Source organism: Motacilla alba, chromosome 6 (assembly GCF_015832195.1).
Source record: "Motacilla alba alba isolate MOTALB_02 chromosome 6, Motacilla_alba_V1.0_pri, whole genome shotgun sequence".
Classification (NCBI taxonomy): domain Eukaryota; kingdom Metazoa; phylum Chordata; class Aves; order Passeriformes; family Motacillidae; genus Motacilla; species Motacilla alba.
The window spans coordinates 35,229,416-35,251,932 of NC_052021.1; the positions used below are offsets into that span (position 1 = coordinate 35,229,416).

The 22,517-nt window shown below is 57.8% G+C and overlaps 1 protein-coding gene across 1 annotated transcript in view; it reads right to left on the minus strand.

Annotated features, from left to right (window-relative positions):
- Nucleotides 1-15,494, minus strand: part of TCERG1L (transcription elongation regulator 1 like) — a 55,968-nt gene extending 40,474 nt beyond the window's left edge. The window contains exons 1-4 of the mRNA XM_038141487.1: nucleotides 15,165-15,494; nucleotides 13,484-13,630; nucleotides 11,997-12,177; nucleotides 1,396-1,554 (exon numbers count right to left, since the gene is read on the minus strand). Of these exons, the coding sequence (XP_037997415.1) occupies nucleotides 1,396-1,554; nucleotides 11,997-12,177; nucleotides 13,484-13,630; nucleotides 15,165-15,443 (766 nt within the window). The 5' untranslated portion in view covers nucleotides 15,444-15,494. The remainder of the gene's footprint in view (nucleotides 1-1,395; nucleotides 1,555-11,996; nucleotides 12,178-13,483; nucleotides 13,631-15,164) is intronic.
- Between the last annotated feature and the right edge of the window lie 7,023 nt (nucleotides 15,495-22,517).

The window sequence follows — 22,517 nt, forward strand, 5'->3', positions numbered from 1 at the left end:
CCCCAGCATCCCAGGAGCAGTCACAAACGTGTCCCAGGAGCAGTCACAAACATTGCCCAGCCCTGCCCAGCCAGGCAGGGATGCCCCCTCAGCTGCCACCTTCAGAAAGGTTTTGCTCAGCACCCAGAAAGAGCCATTTCTGCAGGCACCAACCACACCTCAGCTCTGGGAAAGGACCCAGGCTGAGCTCTCCCAGTGTCACTGCAGGACACGACGTGGACACGCTGCCTTTCTAAGGTAAAAAGGGACTTTTTAATTTCTGACTCTTAACATTTATAGATTTTTAAAAGTGACAGTGGATTGGAGGGTGACAGTGCCACCTCTCCAATGACACTGCACAAACCAACAGTCTATTCAATTTCTCTTGTTTTATAAAAGAATGCAAAACAAGGAGTTATTTACATAAAGTGTGTGAGAAAGTTTGTTACAAGAATGTAAACATGAGAAGGCTTAGAAAATCTTAAAAAATCAGGGCGACATCCCAGCACGTTTGTAACTAAAACCACGCAGAGAATCTGCTGGGGACTTCATCAAGTGTTGTCCCACACCTCGTGAGGGTCTGTTCCAGCTCAGAAGGTGAACATTTCAGCCCAGCTGTGACCACACCACCATAACCTGAGCGTGGCAGGCTCAGAGGTTTGCCCACAGAACCCCCCGAGATGAGGGAGGAACCAGCTCAGCTGGCCCTCAATGTCCCAGGGACACGTCCATGACAAACATCCCTGGAGCTCTGAATCCTCTCCTGACACACAGTCCAGAGGACACCCCCAAACTGCTCCAGAACCCCCAAAGTGCTCCAGAACCCCCAAACTGCTCCAGAAAGCCCCAAACTGCTCTGAACCCCCCAAACCCCAGAAAGCCCCAAACTGCTCCAGAAAGCCCCAGAGAAGCTGCTGGGGACTTCATCACCACGCTGTGCAGACACCTCTGAGGGTCTGTTCCAGCTCAGAAGATGAACATTTCAGCCCAGCTGTGACCACACCACCATAACCAGCGTGGGCTGGCGGGCTGAGAGGTTTGCCCACAGAACCCCCCGAGATGAGGGAGGAACCAGCCCTGGCCCTCAATGTCCCAGGGACACGTCATGACAAACAAGCTCTGAACCTCCTCCTGACACACAGTCCAGAGGACACCCCCAAACTGCTCCAGAACCCCCAAACTGCTCCAGAACCCCCAAACTGCTCCAGAACCCCCCAAACCGCTCCAGAAACCCCCAGAGAAGCTGCTGGGGACTTCATCACTTGTTGTCCCATGCTGTGGACACCTCGTGAGGGTCGGTTCCAGCAACGTTTCAGCCCAGCTGTGACCACAACCCCGGCAGTGCACCCGTGCCCCTCACCAACACCCCCCCCGTGCTGCCCAGAGCTGTCCTCGGGGCCCGCAGTGGGACCTTACCTGGAAAGGGCGAGGCCAGGAGCGGGACTTTGACGGGGGACAAGGCGAGGAGCTGGCAGGGCGGCAGGCCCGGCGCGGCCTGCGGGGCCTCGGGCTCCAGGGCCAGCAGCGCCAGGCTCGGGGCGCCGCCCACGGCTTTAAGGCTGTTCTGGCAACCACCTGTGGGGGAGAGAGAGACGTGACAGGGAGCTGGAGGGGACAGCAGCGGGGCTGGGGACGCTGCTGGGCTCCGCACTCTGAATTTGGGCTCGGCACGGTACAAGATGCAGCACGCCCCACCCGGCCCTGCGGCCCCCTCAGGGAGACCTGAGCGGGTGGGACGTGGAATAAATCCGTTTGTTGTGTTCAGCTCTGGGCTGCAGAGCTCAGGAATCACAGAACCACAGAATTACTGACAGTGGAGAACACCTGCAGGGTCATCAAGTCTAAATCATGACCAACCCCCACCCTGTCCCCAGCCCTGAGTGCCACCTCCAGGGGACACCTGCAGGGCTGGGCACTCCAACCCTCCCTGGGCAGCGCCAAGGCCTGAGCCCCCTTTCCATGGGGGAATTCCTGCTGAGTCAAAGCCTTCCTGCAGCTTTTCCTTATTACTGGCTGTGGTTTCCAGTCTTCCTAAAACCCCCCCAGATTTCAGGTTGTGAGCACACCGTGCTGGACGTGGTGCTGCTGCCCCATCTCAGCACCTTTTGAAGCTACAAAGGCTTTTTTTTTTTTTTTTTTTTTCCCCAGAATCCTGGAATCCCTGGGGTTGGAAAAGCCCTCCAGGATCAGCGAGTCCACCCTGTGCCCATGCCCACCCTGTCCCCAGCCCTGAGTGGCACCTCCAGGGGACACCTGCAGGGCTGGGCACTCCAACCCTCCCTGGGCAATTCCTGAGCCCCCTTTCCATGGGGGAATTCCTGCTGTGCCCCCCCTGAGCTGCCCTGGCCCAGCCTGGGGCCGTTCCCTCTGCTCCTGTCCCTGTTCCGTGGAGCAGAGACAAAGGAGGAAAGCCAAGGAGCTAATGGAGAGGGTCCAGCGGAGCCACAGAGGTCGTTTTGGGACTGGAGCATCTCTGAGATGAGGAGAGGCTGCAGGAGCTGGGCCTGCTCAGGCTGGAGAAGGGAGGGCTGACAGGGGACCCCACCGAGCCGCACAAATGTCCCCAGGGGCTGCCAGAGGCCGGTGCCAGAGCCAGGACAAGCAGCACTGGCCAGGACCTGAACCACAGCAAGTTCCAGCCAGCACGGGGAAGAGCTTCTTTCCCTGGAGGGGCAGAGCCTGGAGCAGCTGCCCAGGGAGGGGCTGGGGTCTCCCTCTGCAGAGCCACTGCGAACGCTGCTGGCCACGTTCCTGCGTCCCTGCTGCAGGGGGCCCTGCCCGGGCAGGGGCTGGGCTGGGTGGTCGCAGAGATGCCCCCCAGCCCAGCTGCTCTGTGCCTGAGCCATTTCTGAGGCACCCAGAGCCCCTCTGGTGATGGTGATTCCAAAGCCCAGCTCGTGGCTGGAGCATTTCCTGCCATGGAGCCCCACAGATGTGAGCACATCACCATAACCCACGGGGACCAGGCAGCAGTGACTCACACAAACTGTGCAGAGTTATTACATTTAAATGAAAAAACTTAATAAAAAAGTCAAATATTTGAACACAGGGAACACAATCATTCTCAGCTTCCCAAACTGTAACTGCCTGATGCCAAATCTGAATTTATTCCTTGCTGTATTAGGCACCCACTGCTCCCTCGCCTGCGTGGCTGCTCTGCTGTGTCCTGCACACAAATCCATCAGTTTGACCAGCTCTACATCTCATCTCCTTCATCCCAAAAACTCAGCAGGACACTTCATGGAATCCCTGAGGCTGGAAAAGCCCTCCCAGCCCATGGAGTCCCAGCTGTGCCCTATCCCCACCTTGTCCCAGCCCAGAGCTCTGAGTGCCACCTCCAGGGGACACCTGCAGGGCTGGGCGCTGCAACCCTCCCTGGGCAGCCCCTGCCAATGCAACCCAGGAATGCCCCAAATCAAAGCTCAGACACCCTTTAGCCCCTGCACCACTCACTCCCCAGCCTGACAGCAGCAGGGCAGACCTTCAGAGCTCAATCCTGGCTAATTATGTTAAATAAACAAGAACAGGAGCCATAAAACTCTTGAGGAGCAGAGCAAATCTGACAAGCAGCAGCTGTTCCTCCCTCCACCCCAGCTCGGGAATCAGAAATTAAGCAATCATCAGCTTCCTGTGGCACCCAGCAAAGCTGAGCCCGGGTGCAAACCTGCAGGCACTGGGAGACAGCCGAGGCTCCACAGATGCCCAGCTGATCCCACTGCAGGCCTTCCCTCACTCTGAGGCTCCCTTTCCCTGTGTGTCCCAGGAAAACAGGGAATGGGTGTGGGGATGCAGCCCCCTGGACAACTCCAGGCAGGGGAATCCCAGCAGGGACCTGGGGTGAGATCTCAGGGTTGGGAAGGGACCTGGACAATCACCCAGAGCCACCCCTGCCATGGCAGGGACACCTCCCACTGTCCCAGCTGCTCCAGCCCCAGTGTCCAGCCTGGCCTGGGGCACTGCCAGGGATCCAGGGGCAGCCCCAGCTGCTCTGGGCACCCTGTGCCAGGGCTGCCCACCCTGCCAGGGAACAATTCCCAATTCCCAATCTCCCATCCAGCCCTGCCTTCTGGCACTGGGAGCCATTCCCTGTGTGCTGTCCCTCCATCCTTGTCCCCAGCCCCTCTGCAGTTCTCCTGGAGCCCCTTCAGGCCCTGGCAGGCTCTGAGCTCTCCCTGGAGCTGCTCCTCTCCAGGTGAGCACCCCAGGCATCCCAGCTTTGTCCCAGCCCTTTACAAACAATTACTTCCCAACAAAATAAACCCTGCATTAACAAAACAGAAGTTCAGTGTTTTCAGTGTCACCAAAAAAAGTCCATTATTTCCACAGTCATTATTCCTCCCTGCCAAGGAGCACCTTCAGATGCACTAAGCAACAGGCACACAGGCCAAACAAACCCCACAAACATTTAAGTTTTGATCATTTAGCAATGGAGAAATAAACCAGATTCAACCAATCAACCAATCCAAGTGTTAAATAGAAGCTCATTGTTCATTCACCTGGGAAGTGGAACAATCCTTCAGTGAGGTCAAACACCTGCCCTCCCAGAGCCTGTGCTCATTCCCAATTCCAGCTGTCTGCTGCTGGAGAAACCCACACAACATCTCCTGCAGCTCCTGTGAAAGCTAATGCTGGCTGCAAACACGACTCTGCTGTGCCTTCCTGCAGGGCACATGAGCAGGAAGGTTGTTTACTTCTCATTTGATTCTTTTCTTCTGGAGAGGAGGATGTGATTTCCCCAAAGAGGGCAGGAGAACAGGAGAGTGATGAGAGCCGGGCAGGCACAGCCTGTGCTGAGCTGGGCTGCCTCATTAAACCTGCATCAATGCCCTCATCAAAGTTTCATTGCTCAGCCCAAAGAGAGGTTTGGGTGGTTTCCCCTCCTTTGATGAAGCTCTCTCTCTCTCTCCTGGTGAATAACTCCATGGAGGAAGGGCCATCCCTGAGGGTTCAGTGCTGGGGAGGGCACGGGCAGGGCTCGGCGGGGTCCTGCTGTGCCTCAGCCCAACAGCATTCCCCATTCCAGGCACTCAGACACAGCCCAGCTCAGCCAAAGGCACTGCCAGCTGGCCCAGGACCCCCCCAGGGCTGGGGGCTGCCATCTGAGGAGCTCTCCTCACGAACAAACCAGACCTTGCTGTGAGATCTTCTCAAAAAGGCCTTGGAAGGGTTTTAGAGTTACCATTAATCACCCCACGCTCACAGGGGGAATTTCGGAACTCACACACCATGGGAAGAGGAGTCAAACACCATCACGGATATTCCAACGAGAGGGAAATGCAGGATTTTTTCCAGCAGTGGTGTTTTCCCCAGGTCTGGTTTTGCCAGGTCATGGCACACCCTGGCAGTGAGGTGCCAGCGTCTCCTCTGAATCCCAGAGTCACTGGGGCTGGAAAAGCCCTCCAGGACCAGAGCCCCAGCTGGGCCCCATCCCCACCCTGTCCCCAGCCCAGAGCTCTGAGTGCCACCTCCAGGAATTCCCAGGACACCTCCAGGGATGGGCACTGCAACCCTCCCTGGGCACTTGCAGTGCTCCTGATCCCAACACCACCCTCAGCACCAGCCCTGCTGTACCAGGAGCCCCCAGTGCCGTGCCTGCACCCAGCCCAGCCCCTCACCCCTCACAGCCCCCCAGCCCAGCTGATGGCTTTAAGCTGAATTTTCAGTATTTTTAAGTTGGATTCTCTTCATCGTTCAGCTCTGATGGCTTTAAGCTGAATTTTCAGTATTTTTAAGTCAGATTCTCTTCATCTTTAAGCTCTGAGTCTTTAGGCAGTATTTTCACTATTTTTAAGTCGGATTCTCTGCATTTTTAAGCTGCAGGACTCGAGGCAGAATTCACTGTCCCTTCCTTTGCCCTCAGCTGCAGATGGAGCCCGATGGTGCCACTGTCACCCTCAAGCCCCCTCTGAGTGCAGACAGGTGTCCCCAGGTGTGTCAGACAGGTGCTGCTCAGTTCACTGACACCTCGGTGCTTCACAGCCCGCTGGGCAGCCCGAGGGGACGCGGCTCCTCCTCCCGGCACTGCCCTGGGCTTCTGGAGCCTGAGCTCCGGGGCTGACAGGGGGACACCTCCCCACAGACACCAGGGACCCCAAAAGAGCCCAGGCAGGCGCAGGGACACGTGTGAGGTGGAAGGACGCTGCAGCAGGGAGGTGATGTGAAAATGTGTGTGAGACAGGAGGGGTGTGCACACTCCGGTGGATAAATTCGGATCTGCGGGAAACTTTCACCTCAGGTGGAACAAAAGTCACCTCCTCAACCTGACACTGTGCCTGTGTTTAGAGTTCTTGAAAAACTCTGAACACGGGGATATCCCTGCAAAGGGAAACACTGGGATATCCCACTGCCAAGGGAGCAAACACAGGGATATCCCTGCAAAGGGAGCAAACACAGGGATATCCCTGCCAAGGGAGCAAACACAGGGATATCCCTGCAAGGGAAACACAGGGATATCCCACTGCCAAGGGAGCAAACACAGGGATATCCCTGCAAAGGGAGCAAACACAGGGATATCCCTGCCAAGGGAGCAAACACAGGGATATCCCACTGCCAAGGAAACAAACACAGGGATATCCCACAGCAAAGGGAGCAAACACAGGGATATCCCACTGCAAACACAAACAAACACAGGGATATCCCTGCAAAGGGAGTAAACACAGGGATATCCCACTGCCAAGGGAGCAAACACAGGGATATCCCACTGCCAAGGGAGCAAACACAGGGATATCCCACTGCCAAGGGAACAAACACAGGGATATCCCACTGCCAAGGAAACAAACACAGGGATATCCCACAGCCAAGGGAACAAACACAGGGATATCCCACTGCCAAGGGAGCAAACACAGGGATATCCCTGCAAAGGGAACAAACACAGGGATATCCCACTGCCAAGGAAACAAACACAGGGATATCCCACTGCCAAGGAAACAAACACAGGGATATCCCACTGCCAAGGAAACAAACACAGGGATATCCCACTGCCAAGGGAGCAAACACAGGGATATCCCACTGCAAAGGGAGCAAACACAGGGATATCCCACTGCCAGGGGAGCAAACACGGGGATATCCCACTGCCAAGGAAACAAACACAGGGATATCCCACTGCCAAGGAAACAAACACAGGGATATCCCGGCAAAGGGAACAAACACAGGGATATCCCTGCAAAGGGAACAAACACAGGGATATCCCTGCAAAGGGAACAAAAACAGGGATATCCCACTGCAAAGGGAGCAAACACAGGGATATCCCACTGCCAAGGGAACAAACACAGGGATATCCCACTGCAAAGGGAGCAAACACAGGGATATCCCACTGCAAAGGGAGCAAACACAGGGATATCCCACTGCCAAGGTAACAAACACAGGGATATCCCACTGCCAGGGGAACAAACACAGGGATATCCCACTGCCAGGGGAACAAACACAGGGATATCCCACTGCAAAGGGAACAAACACAGGGATATCCCACTGCCACGGGAACAAACACAGGGATATCCCACAGCAAAGGGAGCAAACACAGGGATATCCCACTGCAAACACAAACACAGGGATATCCCTGCAAAGGGAACAAACACAGGGATATCCCACTGCCAAGGAAACAAACACAGGCATATCCCTGCAAAGGGAAACACAGGGATATCCCGGCAAAGGGAACAAACACAGGGATATCCCGGCAAAGGGAACAAACACAGGGATATCCCACTGCCAAGGGAGCAAACACAGGGATATCCCACTGCAAAGGGAGCAAACACAGGCATATCCCTGCAAAGGGAACAAACACAGGGATATCCCGGCAAAGGGAACAAACACAGGGATATCCCACTGCCAAGGGAGCAAACACAAGGATATCCCTGCAAACACAAACAAACACAGGGATATCCCACTGCAAAGGAAACAAACAAACACAGCGATGTCCCTGCTCTCCTGATGTCCCTGCTCTCCTGATGTCCCTGCTCTCCAATGGGAAATCAGCAGCTGGCACTGGCTCTGTAACCCCAGTGACTGCCAGGAACAGCCCCGCTCACTTCCCTGCTCATGTGCAGGGAATAGAAATCCCTGGCTCCTCTCAGACAGCCCTGCCCTGCAAGCACCAGAGCTGGATTTATTCACACGGAGCTCTGGGGGTCAGGAGGGATGATGGTATGGAAAGGTCAGAACAGCAGCCTTGCCCATAAACACATTGCTCACGGGGTTATTTCTGTCATTGAAGTGGGAAAACCAACTTCACTCTAAGTTTCTCTTGATTTGGGGAGATAACAGGAAAAGCACCAAAAAAACCCCATAAACTTAATGAGCAAAACAAAAACTTTGTGAAAGCTGTGGTTAAAGCCAAGCATTCCCAGACCTAATAAAGCACTTGGCTGGCAGTGCTTGAATGCTCCACAAACAAAGAGAGGTTTGATGGCTTTTCAGGGACACCAACGGGGTCCTGCTGTGCTATTCTCTGTCCCCAAACAGGGAGCCCCAGCACACGCGCTTAAATACAAGATAATCCAATTTGGGAAGCCAAAACCTGAGTGCTTGTAAATGGAGATGTGCTTGGAACACAGAGCTGTGCTTAGGCAATACGGGAGGGAGGTCAGAGGTCCTGGGTGGTGTATTCCATGAGAACACAGAACCCAGATTTAACGGAGAGCAGCCCTATTTCATTCGGAATCTGTAAATGGAATTACCTAGCAAGCTGGGCCTGAGTTGGGATGTGTACCTGCACGTCAGTGCTGACACTGTCTTGGCTCTGTAGAGGGTACTGCCCTCAGGAGAGAGGAAAGACATGAACCAGAAGCCTCAAAATGTAATTTCCTTGGGACGCCCCAGCCGAAATCCTCCTCTCCACACAGCAGACACGTGGAACCAGATGAGCTTTAAGGTCCATTCCAGCCCCAACCATTCCACAACTCCATGAAAACCTCCCCAGATACAGGCATAAGAGCACCCCCTCGGGCAGGGAGCACTGGTGGCACGGTCCTGTCACCAGGAGTGCCAAACTACCCCGGCACACCTCCCAGTGACACCGGTGAATGTCCTGTGCCACAGGGCTCCAGCTTGCACCTAACGAATGTCAGAACCCACCACAGGGTCCTGCCAGCGCTGCCCCACTATTACTGTGGGTCTTCTGGGCAGTCAGGACTTGGTGAAGGGAAGGAGAGATCTTGACTCCATTTCAGAAGGCTGGTTTATTATATTATGATAGATATTACATTAGAAAAAACTACACTATGACTATACTACAAAGAACAGAGAGAAAAGAATTATTAGAAGGCGAGACAGGAATAGAAAGGAATGAATAACAAAGTTCTGTGACTCCCAGAGAGTCCAAGAGCTGCTGCCCCCTGGATTGGCCACTAAATAAAAACATCCCACACTGAGCAATGGAGGAAGCACCTGCTGCATCCCACAGCAGCAGATCACAAATTGTTCACACTTGGAGCTGAGGCCCTTCAGCTTCTCAGGAGAAGAAAATCCCAGCAAAGGGATTTTCATAAAATATCACAACCACAGTCCACCCCGTCCAGCAGCCACCGAGCGCACAGGGATGTGCAGGACACCCGGCTGGCACAGGCACAGGGCACCCGGCCAGCCCTGACCTCACCCACACAGCACAGGAGACAGGAACAGGAATCCTTCCCTCCCAGAAACACCAGCGCTGTCTTTGCAGAAACATTAAACGCTGCCTTCCTCCCCAGAGCAGACGTGAGCCAGGCGTCATTGCCAGGGGCAAAGGCCACCCTTCTCCTCAGAAACACACACCACAGAGCACATAATTCATGGTTTGCACTCCGGCAGAGAACAATAACTGCTGCTTCTGACAGCAAACGGCACCTTGGAGTAGCTGGGGCTGCAGCTGTTAAATTATGCACATTCCCCTTGCCAGGCTGCCTGCTCGCTCCTGGAGCTGAGGGAGGCTGCAGCTCCATTGAGAAAACAATTTTATCCTTGCTGAGACCTGGGGAAGGCAGAGCTGCTGCTGGAGCTGCTCCTGAATGAATCCTGCACGGAAACCTGATTCACTCCCCTTATCCCACTGAGAGCCTGCTCCCAGGATCTTCGTCACTGCTCACATCAAGGGCAGATACTGCACAGCAAACACTGCCAGTGCTGCCATGGGGAAGCAGCTGCTGGCTCTGCCTGCAGGACAGGCTTGGGGCCACAGGTCCCTCACGAGCTCTGGAGCCCCAAACAGCCTGGGGTGGGATGGACTGGCACCAAGCACAGCAACAGCTCAACAAGGACGGGAAGGAATTCCTGGCTGGCCCTGGCACAGAAGCTGTGGCTGCCCCTGGATCCCTGGCAGTGCCCCAGGCCAGGCTGGACACTGGGGCTGGAGCACCTGGGACAGTGGGAGGTGTCCCTGCCATGGCAGGGGTGGCACTGGGGGGGATTTGAGGTCCCTCCCAACCCAAACTGTCCCAGGATTCTGTGATCCCATTATTTACAGAGATGGCTGGGGGGGTTTGAGCTCCTGCCTGCCCTTCTCCCACCCCGAGGGAGCTCAGCTGGCAGCCAGCACTGAGCCTGCTGCGGCAGGAGGAGCAGGGTCCAGCTGCAGGGCTGCTGAGCAGACAGCCATGGCACGTGCACTGTCCAGGGGGAGGAAACCCTTCCCCTGCTGGGGCTCCCTGCAGCCCACAGAGCTGGCACCAGGCTGGCAGTGTCCCTGTTCTGCCTGGCACTGCCCCTGAGCTGCTCCCAGGAAAGCTCTTGCCTTATAGCCGCCATTCTGCATGTGATAAAATACATTTGTGCACGTTTAAAATACTGAAATGGTTTGAAACACTGAAGTCTTTAAAAGGTGCAGAAACAGGAGGGGCTGTGGCTCCCCTGCCCAGACCCCTCCCTCAGCAGCACTCCCATCCTGTGGTTCCCCAGGCAGCCCGGGCGTGCAGCTGCTCCTGTGTGTAATAAATACCAATAAATGCTCTAATAAACAGAAGTTAATTCATACCAGGGTTTCCCCACAGCAGCGACTCCTCCAGCTGAGCCCCGGGCAGTGCTGGCTGCAGGACAGGAGGCTGAGCCACAGCCCTGCTCAAACACCAAAATACAGACCCAGGCCAAGGGGCCAACACGTGCCAGGGCACTCCCTGCTAATTAACGAGGCTGCTAACGAGGCCAGGAGCCAGGATCTCCTCCAGCACGCTCTGAACATCAGCACCGATGGCAAACACGATCCTGGGTGCTGCACAGCTCTGAAATACAAACTGCTTTTGGGGAGAGCCTGCGGAAAGGGCAGCTCTGCTCTCAGCCCCAGGGACAGCACCTTGGCTCTGAGGAAGGCAGGAACAACTGGCAGCCAGCCAGTAATTCCAATTCCCAGTGTAGGAGTGCATTTAGGGGCTGAAACATCAGCGGCACTCTTCTCCTCAGCCTTCTGTACAGAACTGCTATTTTAATTTACTCCTGCCACAAAACAGAGATGCAGCCCTGCTGGAATGCATGGTCTGCTCTTGTCCAAGGATAAATGCTCTCTACCAGGTGTAAATCTCAGATACCTAAAGCATCCCAGAATGTTTACACAGTTAATATTTATAACTTTCAGATCTTCTGTTCAGTTATGCAGATTAATGGAATTTATTTCACAAACGACTGAGCCTTAATGAGATGATGGATCCAGTGCTCCTCTCCTGCTGGCTGTCTGCACACACCCCACCAAACTCTGCAAACGAGCAGCCAGCAGAACCCTGCACGGACTGTGCCACAGAACCCCAGACTCACCGGGGCCAGCAGCGAGCCCTCGTTTGAAAAAGAAACTCAGTAGGTGGGGAGAGGTTGGTCCCTTCCTGGCAGAGGCCCCCAAGCAGCTCCAGAGCAGCCTGGCACAATCTGCTGTAATTACACACGGCCCTTTCCTCCTCTCAGAGTCACTCTGGCCATCAAGGCTCTGCTCAAGCAAGGGATTTGCAGCTGAGGGGAAATGAATCTTTGCTTTAGAGAGCAGCTTTTCCTCTCTGGGGGATGCATTAAGGGAAAACCACCGAGAAACGGGCAATGCTTAATTATTGACGTGCTTATTTCCTGACCTGGGATCAGCTGAGGGGCCAAGACGAGCGTGGGCAGGGGCCTGGAGGCAGCAGCTGGCCGGGCCACAGCCATGGCTACTTGATTGCTCAGCAGCAGAGGCTTCTCAGCCCCCTGGAACAGCCGGGGCTCCTCAGGCTGCACCCAGGCCGAGTCCAGGGCAAAGGCATTGTTCAGGTAGATCTGTCCAACAGAAAGAAAGAAACACGTTACACTTTGAGATCCCAAACTCAGGAATACAGCGAGAACAAAGCGTCTGTAACCTGGTATTTCATGTTACACTTTGAGATCCCAAACTCAGGAATACAGCAAGAACAAAGCGTCTGTAACCTGGTATTTCATGTTACACTTTGGGATCCCAAACTCAGGAATACAGCGAGAACAAAGCATCTGTAACCCGGTATTTCATGTTACACTTTGGGATCCCAAACTCAGGAATACAAGTGAGAACAAAGCATCTGTAACCCGGTATTTCATGTTACACTTTGGGATCCCAAACTCAGGAATACAAGTGAAAACAAAGCGTCTGTAACCCGGTATTTCAACAGGCAGAGCCTCAGCTGGAGACAAACTGCCCAAGCCAGGGTCCCTCAGTGCTGAGGCTGAAGTGAAGTGACCATTTAAAAATTAACTGGCTTTGACATGGCAGATCAGCTGCTGCAGCTGCACGGGAGGCCAGCAGTCCCTGGAGGCAGAGCTGCCCTGACACAGCCACTGCTGGCCCTGACACAGCCACCCTGAGTGACCCCATCAGCACCGGGGACTGCGGCCACCTCCCCAGCCTGGGGACATGGGGTGGGGAACGGGGGACAGAGCACAAAAGCAGCTGAGGGACAGCAGGGACAGAGCACAAAACCAGCTGAGGGACAGAACACAAAACCAGGTGAGGGACCGGGGGACGGAGCACAAAACCAGCTGAGGGACAGCAGGGACAGAGCACAAAGCCAGCTGAGGGACAGGGGACATGGAGCACAAAACCAGCTGAGGGACAGGGGACAGAGCACAAAACCAGCTGAAGGACAGGGGCACAAAGCCAGGTGTTCAGCACTGAGCTGGCAGAGGGGCAGATGTGGGAAGCAGAGGTTGGGGTGGGGACACGGGACCCCGAGGGCCACCCTGGCACCAGGGATGTGGCAGCACCCGCGGTGACACCGCTCTGCCAGCACCTGACTGTGGCACCCCTTTGGGACCAACAGTGGGAAAACCAGCGAGAAAGGGAAGATGGAAAACCCCCATAATCACATCTCACAGGAAAATGAGGCCATTCTACTCAAAGGAATAAATATTAGCGACATTTTAGTCCTGTTGAAACTTGGGCACAGTGAAGCTGCAGCTGCTGCTCCATCACCTGCCCCTTCCAGCATTCCTCCTCCTCCTCAGGCTTCTCCTGACAAACACCGACCCCTCACACCCCTGAGCCCACTGCACTCACTCGATGTACTCCCAAAAGAAGCCCTGAAGCCCCTCGGCACGCCAGGCTGGCACTTACTTTGCAGCTGGGCAGCCTTTTGTCAATCCAGCCCTTCCCGGCGTGCGGCGGCGCCGCGGCGGCGTACACGGGCGGGAGCACCGGCACCAGCTCCACGCTGGAGGAGGGGGAGAATCCCACCAGCGGGGAATGAGCTCCAAATATCCACTTCGGAGGGGATAAAAAAAAGCAAACAAACACCAGAGGAGGAGTTAGCAAAAGGATTTTTCCCCGAGTAACCGATGCTTTCCACGATTTCCTAATGACGCGACGGGTGAGCTCGGAACATGTCAGGAGTGTCCCTCGGGCCCGCCAGGGGTTCGGTTTCGCTGGGCTCGGCACGGTGAGAGCACGGAGCGGCTCGGGAAGCGCAGAGCGCAGCCCGGAGCGGGGCACAGCGGCAGCGTGGGCTGCTCTGCTCTCACCGAGCCGCACCGGCGAGAGCCTGCGAATGCGGCGGGACAGCCAAAGCAGACGGCACAAATGTATTTTTTCTCAACTTAAATTCGCCTGGCGAAAGGGTTCCCACAGCAAAACCACCTCTGCAGGTCCGGCGAGCGGTCTCCCTCCCGCTGGGGAGCAATTGATGCTCCCGTTTCATTAGAGCAGCGCCGACTGTTTTCTCCCGAACCGCAAGAGACGCTCGAGCTCGAAAAGGCTGGAAATCATCACACGGAACCCAGCGGACGCCACGGCGCTCGCGGCTCGCGTTTATTTTTACTTCTGTCCACCAAAAAACATAGAGCCGAGGCAAAACTGCGCGCACGGCTGCGAGCCCTGCGCTGAGAGCGGCCAACAGCCGGCTGAGGGCTCCGCTTCTGCGAGCAGCCCCACGGCAGCGATTCATAATTGAAATATTCATCAGGGAGAGCACTGGCGCGACGCGCTGGTTCCAGTGACACGGCTCAAAACTTTCGTCTTTATAAATATTCACAGAACGCTCGGCGGCGATGCTGCCCCGGCTGCCGGAGCGCGCCCGGAGCATCGCTCCCGTTCCGGCTGCATCGGCGGAGAGCGCATCCTGCAGCCCCGCCGGAGGGACCCGCAGCCCCCCCGGCAGCCCCTCTGCTCCCGGAGAAATCCCCGCCGCACGTTCCCGGAGCCGCTGAAAGCGCCGCGATCCGGCACACGCGGGGCCGCCACCCGAGACCGAGCCCGCGGGGCGCAGAGCTGGGAAAGGGGGAGCAGAACCCGGGGAAGGGGATGCAGAGCTGGGAAAGGGGGAGCAGAACCCGGGGAAGGGGGAGCAGAATCCGGGGAAGGGGGAGCAGAGCTGGGAAAGGGGAGCAGAGCTGGGGAAGGGGGAGCAGAACCCGGGGAAGGGGGTATGCAGAGCATCGGGAAGGGGGGAATGTAGAACCCAGGGAAAGGGGGATGCAGAGCTTGAGAAGGGGGGGATGCAGCGCCCCGAGGGAGGGGGATGAAAAACCCACGAAAAGGGGGATGCAGAGACAGGAAAGAGGGATGCAGAGCCCCGGGAAGAGGGGGATGCAGAGCCCGGGAAAAGAGGGATGCAGCGCCCGGGGAAGGGGAGATGCAGAGCTCGGGAAGCGGAGGATGCAGAGCCCGGGGAGCCCCGCCGCCCCGCGGGGTCTGTCCCGCCGCCTCCCCCCTCTCCGCGGGCGGAGGTCTCGGTGCCGGCGCTGGCGCCGGGCAGCGGCTCCGGCAAAGTTGTGTCCCCGCACGGCGGCTCCGCCCTTACCTGGCCGTGCAGGAGCGGCTCGGCGGCCGCGGGCAGCAGCGGCAGCAGCGGGGGCTCGGCGGGGCCGCGCCAGCCCGGCCCGGGCCGCACCAGCGCGGGGGGCGGCAGCAGCGGCGGCGGCGGAGGAGGAGGGGGAGGATGGGGGGCCCCGGCGGCGGCAGCGCCCACCCGGAGCAGCCCCGCGGCCGCGGGCAGCACCCAGGCCCAGGGCGGAGCGGGGGGCTCGGCGGGCGGCGGCCACAGCAGCGGCGGCGGGCGCGGGGCGGCGGCCGGGAGCATCCTGCATGGCCCGGGCCGGCTCCGGGGCCGGGAGCGCCGCGCTCCGCTCGCCTCCGCCGCCCGGCGCAACTCCGAGCCCGCGGCAGCGCGGGCAGGCTCCGCCCGGCGCGGGGAGAGCGGGGCGGGGGCGCGGCGGGGCCGCCCCGGCGAGGGGGTGGGACGCGGGAGGGACGGACACACGGACGGACGGACGGACGGCGGGGGCGCCGGCCCCGGTGCAGCCCCCGCGGGGAGCGCGGCTCTGCCGCGTTCGGTGCAGGAGCGAGCGGGATTTTCGGGTCATCCCCGGCGGCCGCAGGTGCGGAGGCGGCCGCTGCCCGCGGGGGTGGCAGAGGAGGATGGGCTGCGCCGGCACCCCCGAGTTCCCGGAGCCCCCCCACCATTAAAACCCCACAGACCCCCCAACACCTCCGACCCCCCGAGGTTCTCAAGCTCCTCGCCGTCCGCAGAAGCCTCAGCCCCCAAACCTTCCCGAGACCCCCGATCTCCCCCAGGCCGTGCGAGTGCCGCGGCATCAGCGAGCTCAGGCATCGCAGGTGTCCCAGGGCTGCCCCTCAGCCGAGACCCTTCCGTCGGCAGGGAGAATAGCCTGGACTGAAACTGCCGGAGGACAGGGTTAGGTGGGATACAGGGAGGAAATTCTTCCCTGGGAGCGGGGGGACAGCGTGCCCAGAGCAGCTGTGGCTGCCCCTGGATCCCTGGCAGTGCCCAAGGCCAGGCTGGACACTGGGGCTGGAGCACCTGGGACAGTGGGAGGTGTCCCTGCCATGGCAGGGGTGGCTCTGGGGGGGATTTGGGGTCCCTCCCAACCCACACCAGTCTGGGATCCTATGAATTTCCTGGCAGACAAGCAGAGAGGAGCCTGGTGCCGCTGCTGCTGCCCGAGAGCAGCTCCCTTATCCAGCCCAGCCCAGGTGATTCCAGGCTGAGCCCCCCAGGGCCATCAGTGTTCCCTGACAAACCTGTGGGTTTGTCCCTTACAACCTGTGGGTTTGTCCTGTACAAACCTGTCGGGTTTTCCCTTTTAAACCTGTGGGTTTGTCCCTTACAAACCTGGATTTGTCCCTCACAAACCTGTGGGTTTGTCCCTTCCAAACCTTTCTGTTTTGTCCCTTCCAGCCCCTGGGTTTGTCCCTCCCAAACCTCTGTGTTTGTCCCTCACAACCCGAGGGTTTGTTTCTCCTGCCGTCTCCTCCCTGCTGTGAAATGAAGGAGCTGAGCAAGCCTCTGCTGACGGCATCACAGCTTCCAGCAGCTCCAGCAAAAAATTAAAGGAATGAATAACAGCAAAATGGGCCAAGCCTGAATTCACACAACACACAAATGTTTCAGCTTCACGGTTTAAAATTGTTGCAGAGGAGTGTGATCCTCATGGCAGCAAATAACCTCAATAAAGGTAATACCCTGGAAGTTTTGGAATCAGATGATGATGGTCTGTGGCTAAACACGAGATCAGGGAAATGCATTGCTTCTAATTACCCCGAGAGACACTGGGAGGTGGAGATTGGAGTAATGCACACAATGGCAGGAATCGGATGAACAGAGGATCCCTGCTAAATGTTCCAGTGTGTGGCTGTTTGTAAAACTCAAAACCACATCCTGGTAATTGGGGCTGAGCAGAGGAACGGAAACACAGTGACAAAATCAACAGCAAAACAGCAAAAACAGAAGAAGGGCTGTTTGCTGTGAGACGCAGCGGTGCTCGAGGAGCTGGGCTTGGGTGCCGTGGGGGAAAAGGCACCTGAGACAGCTGATCAGTGTCACCTCTGCTGCACACCTTGGCCCTTCAATACTGCAAAGAGCACTTCAGGCAGCCAGAAAGCCAATTCAGCACTGAAATAAAAGGTTTAGACCCATCATCTTCATTTTTAAGTCTGAAAAATGAGTCTGAGCACTCCAAAGAGACATGCCTTTTGTTAATATCTACATTATGGATTTCTCTCCCTGAGGACATTCTTCACCACTTTTCCTCCTGCCGGGGCTGTCTGGTGAGATGATATCGGGTAATGACCCAACCCTCTGGCGCTGAGGCACGGATGACTCAAGGAAGGGGCGCTGTGGATCAGCAGCATCCCGGGATCCCTTTCATTGGGAGTGCTGGCCACAGACAGCCGGGTCCCACAGCACACTCGGAGGCATCCCGGGAACCCTGGGTGCAGCTGCACCTGCGGCACCTGCCCGAGCCCCTGGAGGTGCCAACGCCACCCAGAATCCTGGCACAACCCCTGCTCAGCCGATTCCCAGTGAAGAAATCCCTGCCGATTCCCAGTGAACAAATCCCTGCCGATTCCCAGTGAGCAAATCCCGGCCGACTCCCAGTGAATAAATCCTGGTCAATTCCCAGTGAATAAATCCCTGCCGATTCCCAGTGAGGAAATCCTGGTCAATTACCAGTGAGCAAATCCCAGCCGACTCCCAGTGAGCAAATCCCAGCCGACTCCCAGTGAATAAATCCTGGTCAATTCCCAGTGAATAAATCCCTGCCGATTCCCAGTGAACAAATCCTGGCCTCTTTGCGTGCTCAGAGTCCCAGGGCAGCAGCAGGGATCGGGAATCTCCTCCGCCGATTCTGCGGGAGAGAGGAAGGTGAGCACATCCAGATTCCCCCCGGAGGCACCCCCGATCCCATCCCATTCCATTCCATCCCATCCCATCCCTCCCACCCGTGTGAGGAGCTCTGGTCCTGCCGGGCAGAGCTGGCACAGCACCCGGCTGGATTTCGGGATTCTCATGGGATTTCAGGGTTCCCATGGAATTTCGAGGCTCCCTGGGGATTTCGGGGCTCCCGTGGGATTTCAGGGTTCCCATGGGATTGCAGGGGTCCCCGTGGGATTGCAGGGGTCCCCGTGGGATTGCGGGGGTCCCAGGGGATTGCGGGGCTCCAGTGAGGTTCCATGGCTGCTGAGGGTGTCCGTGGTGGGACGCCGTGAAGGGTGTCCGTGGTGGGACGCCGGGGCGGTGTCCGTGGTGGGACGCCGTGGGGGTGTCTGTGGTGGGACGCCGGGAGGGTGTCCGTGGTGGGACGCCGGGAGGGTGTCCGTGGTGGGACGCCGGGAGGGTGTCCGTGGTGGGACGCCGTGGGGCTGTCCGTGGTGGGACGCCATGAGGGTGTCCGTGGTGGGACGCCGTGGGGGTGTCCGTGGTGGGACGCCGGGGCAGTGTCCGTGGTGGGACGCCGTGGGGCTGTCCGTGGTGGGACGCCGGGGCAGTGTCCGTGGTGGGATGCCGTGGCGGTGTCCGTGCTGGGACGCCGCGGGGGTGTCCGTGGTGGGACGCCGGGGCAGTGTCCGTGGTGGGACGCCGGGGCAGTGTCCGTGGTGGGACGCCGGGGCAGTGTCCGTGGTGGGACGCCGGGAGGGGTGTCCGTGGTGGGACGCCGGGAGGGTGTCCGTGGTGGGACATCCGTGGGGGTGTCCGTGGTGGGACGCCGGGGCAGTGTCCGTGGTGGGACGCCGGGGCAGTGTCCGTGGTGGGACGCCGGGGCGGTGTCCGTGGTGGGACATCCGTGGGGGTGTCCGTGGTGGGACGCCGGGGCAGTGTCCGTGGTGGGCGCTGCAGCAGCTCCCCCTGCTCCTCCGAGCACACGTCCAGCGTGCGCTGAGCAGAGCCCCAGGCAAACGCATCAAATCACAGACTGACAGAAATGGCCCCTTGTTTGGGCCGCTGCCGTGTGCAGTGCCCGGTCTGTGGTGTGATTTTTGCTCAATCCCGTTGATTTCCACGAGCCTTGTCACAGCCCCATTGAGAGATACCAGAGGAAGAGGAGGCGAGTGGAGCGCGGCTGCAGTGCAATGAAAACCACGGCAGGAATGAGTACCTGTGTGGTGCAGCACCTCAGCCTCCCCAGGAGCCCTGCCTCGCTCTCCGGGACGCTGGGAATCGCCTTGGGCTCCTCGGGAGGCTCTCCCAGCTCTCTGGCAGGAGGTGACCTCCGCAGGCTGGGTGGAGAAGGAGACAGCAGCATTCCTCCTGGAAAATTCCCTCTGTAGAATACCAGTCTCCTTTCCACTGGACTCAATCAATTTGTTTTCTGGTATTTATACAATATTCACAAGCTGGTTTTATCCAACGTCGGAGTTATTGATACCAAAACTTCAAACTCTGGTAATTTAGGAAGGAAGAACAAACGAGGGCTCACTGCCCTTCACTTCCTGGGCAGCTGAAAGCAGGGCAAGAGGGCACAGGCAAAAAGAGAACCCCAGATGGCTTTGGGGTGGAGAGACCCTAAATCCCACCAGGGACACCTTCCCCTGTCCCAGGTGCTCCAGCCCCAGTGTCCAGCCTGGCCTTGGGCACTCCAGGGATCCAGGGGCAGCCCCAGCTGCTCTGGGTAAATCTGAATCCTCACTCAGATCCTCAGTTTCCTCTAATCCCGCTGGATGCAGAAGTTGAGGACACTTTTCTTCCTTGACACCAGCCCAGGTGCAGGGTGAGGCTCGGCAGGGTTTGCACACAGAAAGATCACTTTGGGTAGCTTCCAGAAGAAACAGAAAACATTCAAACCAAGAGAAATACAAAAAAAGGGGAAAAAAAAAGGCATCTTTTGTGTGTGCATGAGAGGAGAGGCTGGAAACATTCTCTTTGTGAATTGGAGAATAAAGAGCACAGTCAGTCGGGGAGGGTTTGCTTTGTACCAGCTCCTTGGAATCCACCTCCAGTGCAGGGATTTAACCCTTCTGGGGAGCCAGCCCTGTGCCACTCCACCGCAGCAGGGAGATAAAAGAAAAGCAGGATAAAGATATCTGCCTCTGCCCCCCTTTGTGCCAGAGCTCTCCTGAGAGCACGCACAGCTCTCTTGGGTCCAGGCATCCATTTAAAAGCCTCCAGAAAAGTTTCTGTGCTCAACTGTGGGCTGAGCAATCAGCAGCAACTCGGCTCCCCTCTGCATCCGGGAGAAGGGGGAGCATGGCTCAGGCCACCCTCCGTGGAATTCCAAATTCACAAAATACACCTGGAGACGGGAGATGCCAGGGAGGCAGGGGCTGCCCCAGACACTGGCATTGCCGATGCCAGCCCTGGCACAGGCTGCCCAGAGCAGCTGGGGCTGCCCCTGGATCCCTGGCAGTGCCCAAGGCCAGGCTGGACCCTGGGGCTGGAGCACCTGGGACAGTGGGAGGTGTCCCTGCCATGGCAGGGGTGGCTCTGGGTGGGCTCTGAGCTCCCTCCCAGCCCAAGCCAGGCTGGGGCTCCCTCATCCCGTGGATCTGCTGCCCTGGGGCTGCTCCAGAAGGGCCCCAGGCCAACACTCCTCCTGTCCATGGGAGTCTCTGCTGGCAGGCACTGCTGACCCCAGCAGAAGGAGACAGATTTCCTCTTCCCCCCACCTTCCCAGAGGCAGCACGCTGTCTGGAGGACTCTGGATCTCCAAGGAGACACTGCAGAGCCACAGCATTCCCAGACTTGCTCCTTCTGGCCCTCCAAGGCACGGGAGTGGCACCAAGGCTTGGAGGAGAGGGTTTGCAGCTGCCTCGGCCCCGGCTGGTTGCAGGGGTGCTTCCCTCGTTTCCATTCCTCAGCCGTCCCCGCCAGCCTGGAGAACTGGCCCTCTGCACCAGCACCCATCTCATAAGCATTCCAGGAACCTCAGGGAGCTAAGGAAGAAATTCTGAGCATTGCAGCTTCTCAGTGGAGCCAGATCAATGAGTTCACTCCAAATAACTCGTCTGGAAATTAACTCTTTCATGAGTTTCAGCAGAACATTTCTGTGAGGAGCTCCAGACATCCTGCTCTTCCCAGCATGGACAGGGCTGCAGGTCCTTCAGGGATGGTCATGTTATCCCAGCTCTGGAACCACTGGGGCTGCTGTCCCCAGCCCAGAGCCCTGAGTGGCACCTCCAGGGGACACCTGCAGGGCTGGGCACTCCAACCCTCCCTGGGCAGCGCCAAGGCCTGAGCCCCCTTTCCATGGGGGAATTCCTGCTGTGCCCACCCTGAGCTGCCCTGGCCCAGCCTGGGGCCGTTCCCTCTGCTCCTGTCCCTGTTCCCTGGAGCAGAGCCCGACCCCCCGGCTGTCCCCTCCTGGCAGGAGCTGTGCAGAGCCACAAGGGCCCCCTGAGCCCCCTTTGCTCCAGGCTGAGCCCCTTCCCAGCTCCCTCAGGAACTCTGCAGCCCCTTCCCAGCTCCCTCAGGAACTCTCCAGCCCCTTCCCATCTCCATTCCCTGCCCTGGCCATGCTCCAGCCCCTCCAGGGCTCTCCAGAGCTCCTCCAGATCCCAAACCCAGCCTCGGGAGTGCAATCCATGAGCACAGGGCAGGATTCTGGGCACTGCTGTCTCACACGGGGGAAATCATCCCCAGCCCTGCATTTCATTCGTTATCCCAAGGCAAAACACAAGGCTTTGGCTCCTTAATTAGGTGGTTTTACCTCCCCATATTAATGCAATTATGTCAAAGCTGATTGCAAGTTTTAAACTTCACTTTATCAGCCCAGCAATTACAGTTTTATGGGCTTTATCCTCTTTGCAGTAACTTTAATACACTTTTGTTTCCTAATCATTTCCCTTCCCAGATTATTGCTCTTAAGTAAGATCACCATTGCTCCAGGTTCAGGGCTGGAGAGTAGGGACATCACAGGGCCCCAAGGACATCACAGGGCCCCACGTCACACACCAAGGACATCACAGGGCCCCAAGGACATCACAGGGCCCCATGTCACACACCAAGGACATCGCAGGGCCCCATGTCACACACCAAGGACGTCACAGGGCCTCATGTCACCCAGCAGAGGCACTGCAGGAGCCAGCGTGGCAGTGGCAGGATGCAGAAGGAGGCACCAGGCAGCGATGATCCCATCTGGAGCCCTTCCCATCTCATTCCCAGCTAAAGGCAGAGTGGCTGCCCAGCGCTCAGCTGAGACGGGCTCTGCTCTGTTCCCCCAGGAGCAGCCCAGGATGAGCTGCCCGTCCCTGCCCATCACCCTCTGCAGGGAGGACTGTCCTGGAGAGCTGCAGAGGGGCTGGGGACAAGGATGGAGGGACAGCACACAGGGAATGGCTGCCAGTGCCAGAGGGCAGGGCTGGATGGGAGATTGGGAATTGGGAATTGTTCCCTGGCAGGATGGGCAGCCCTGGCACA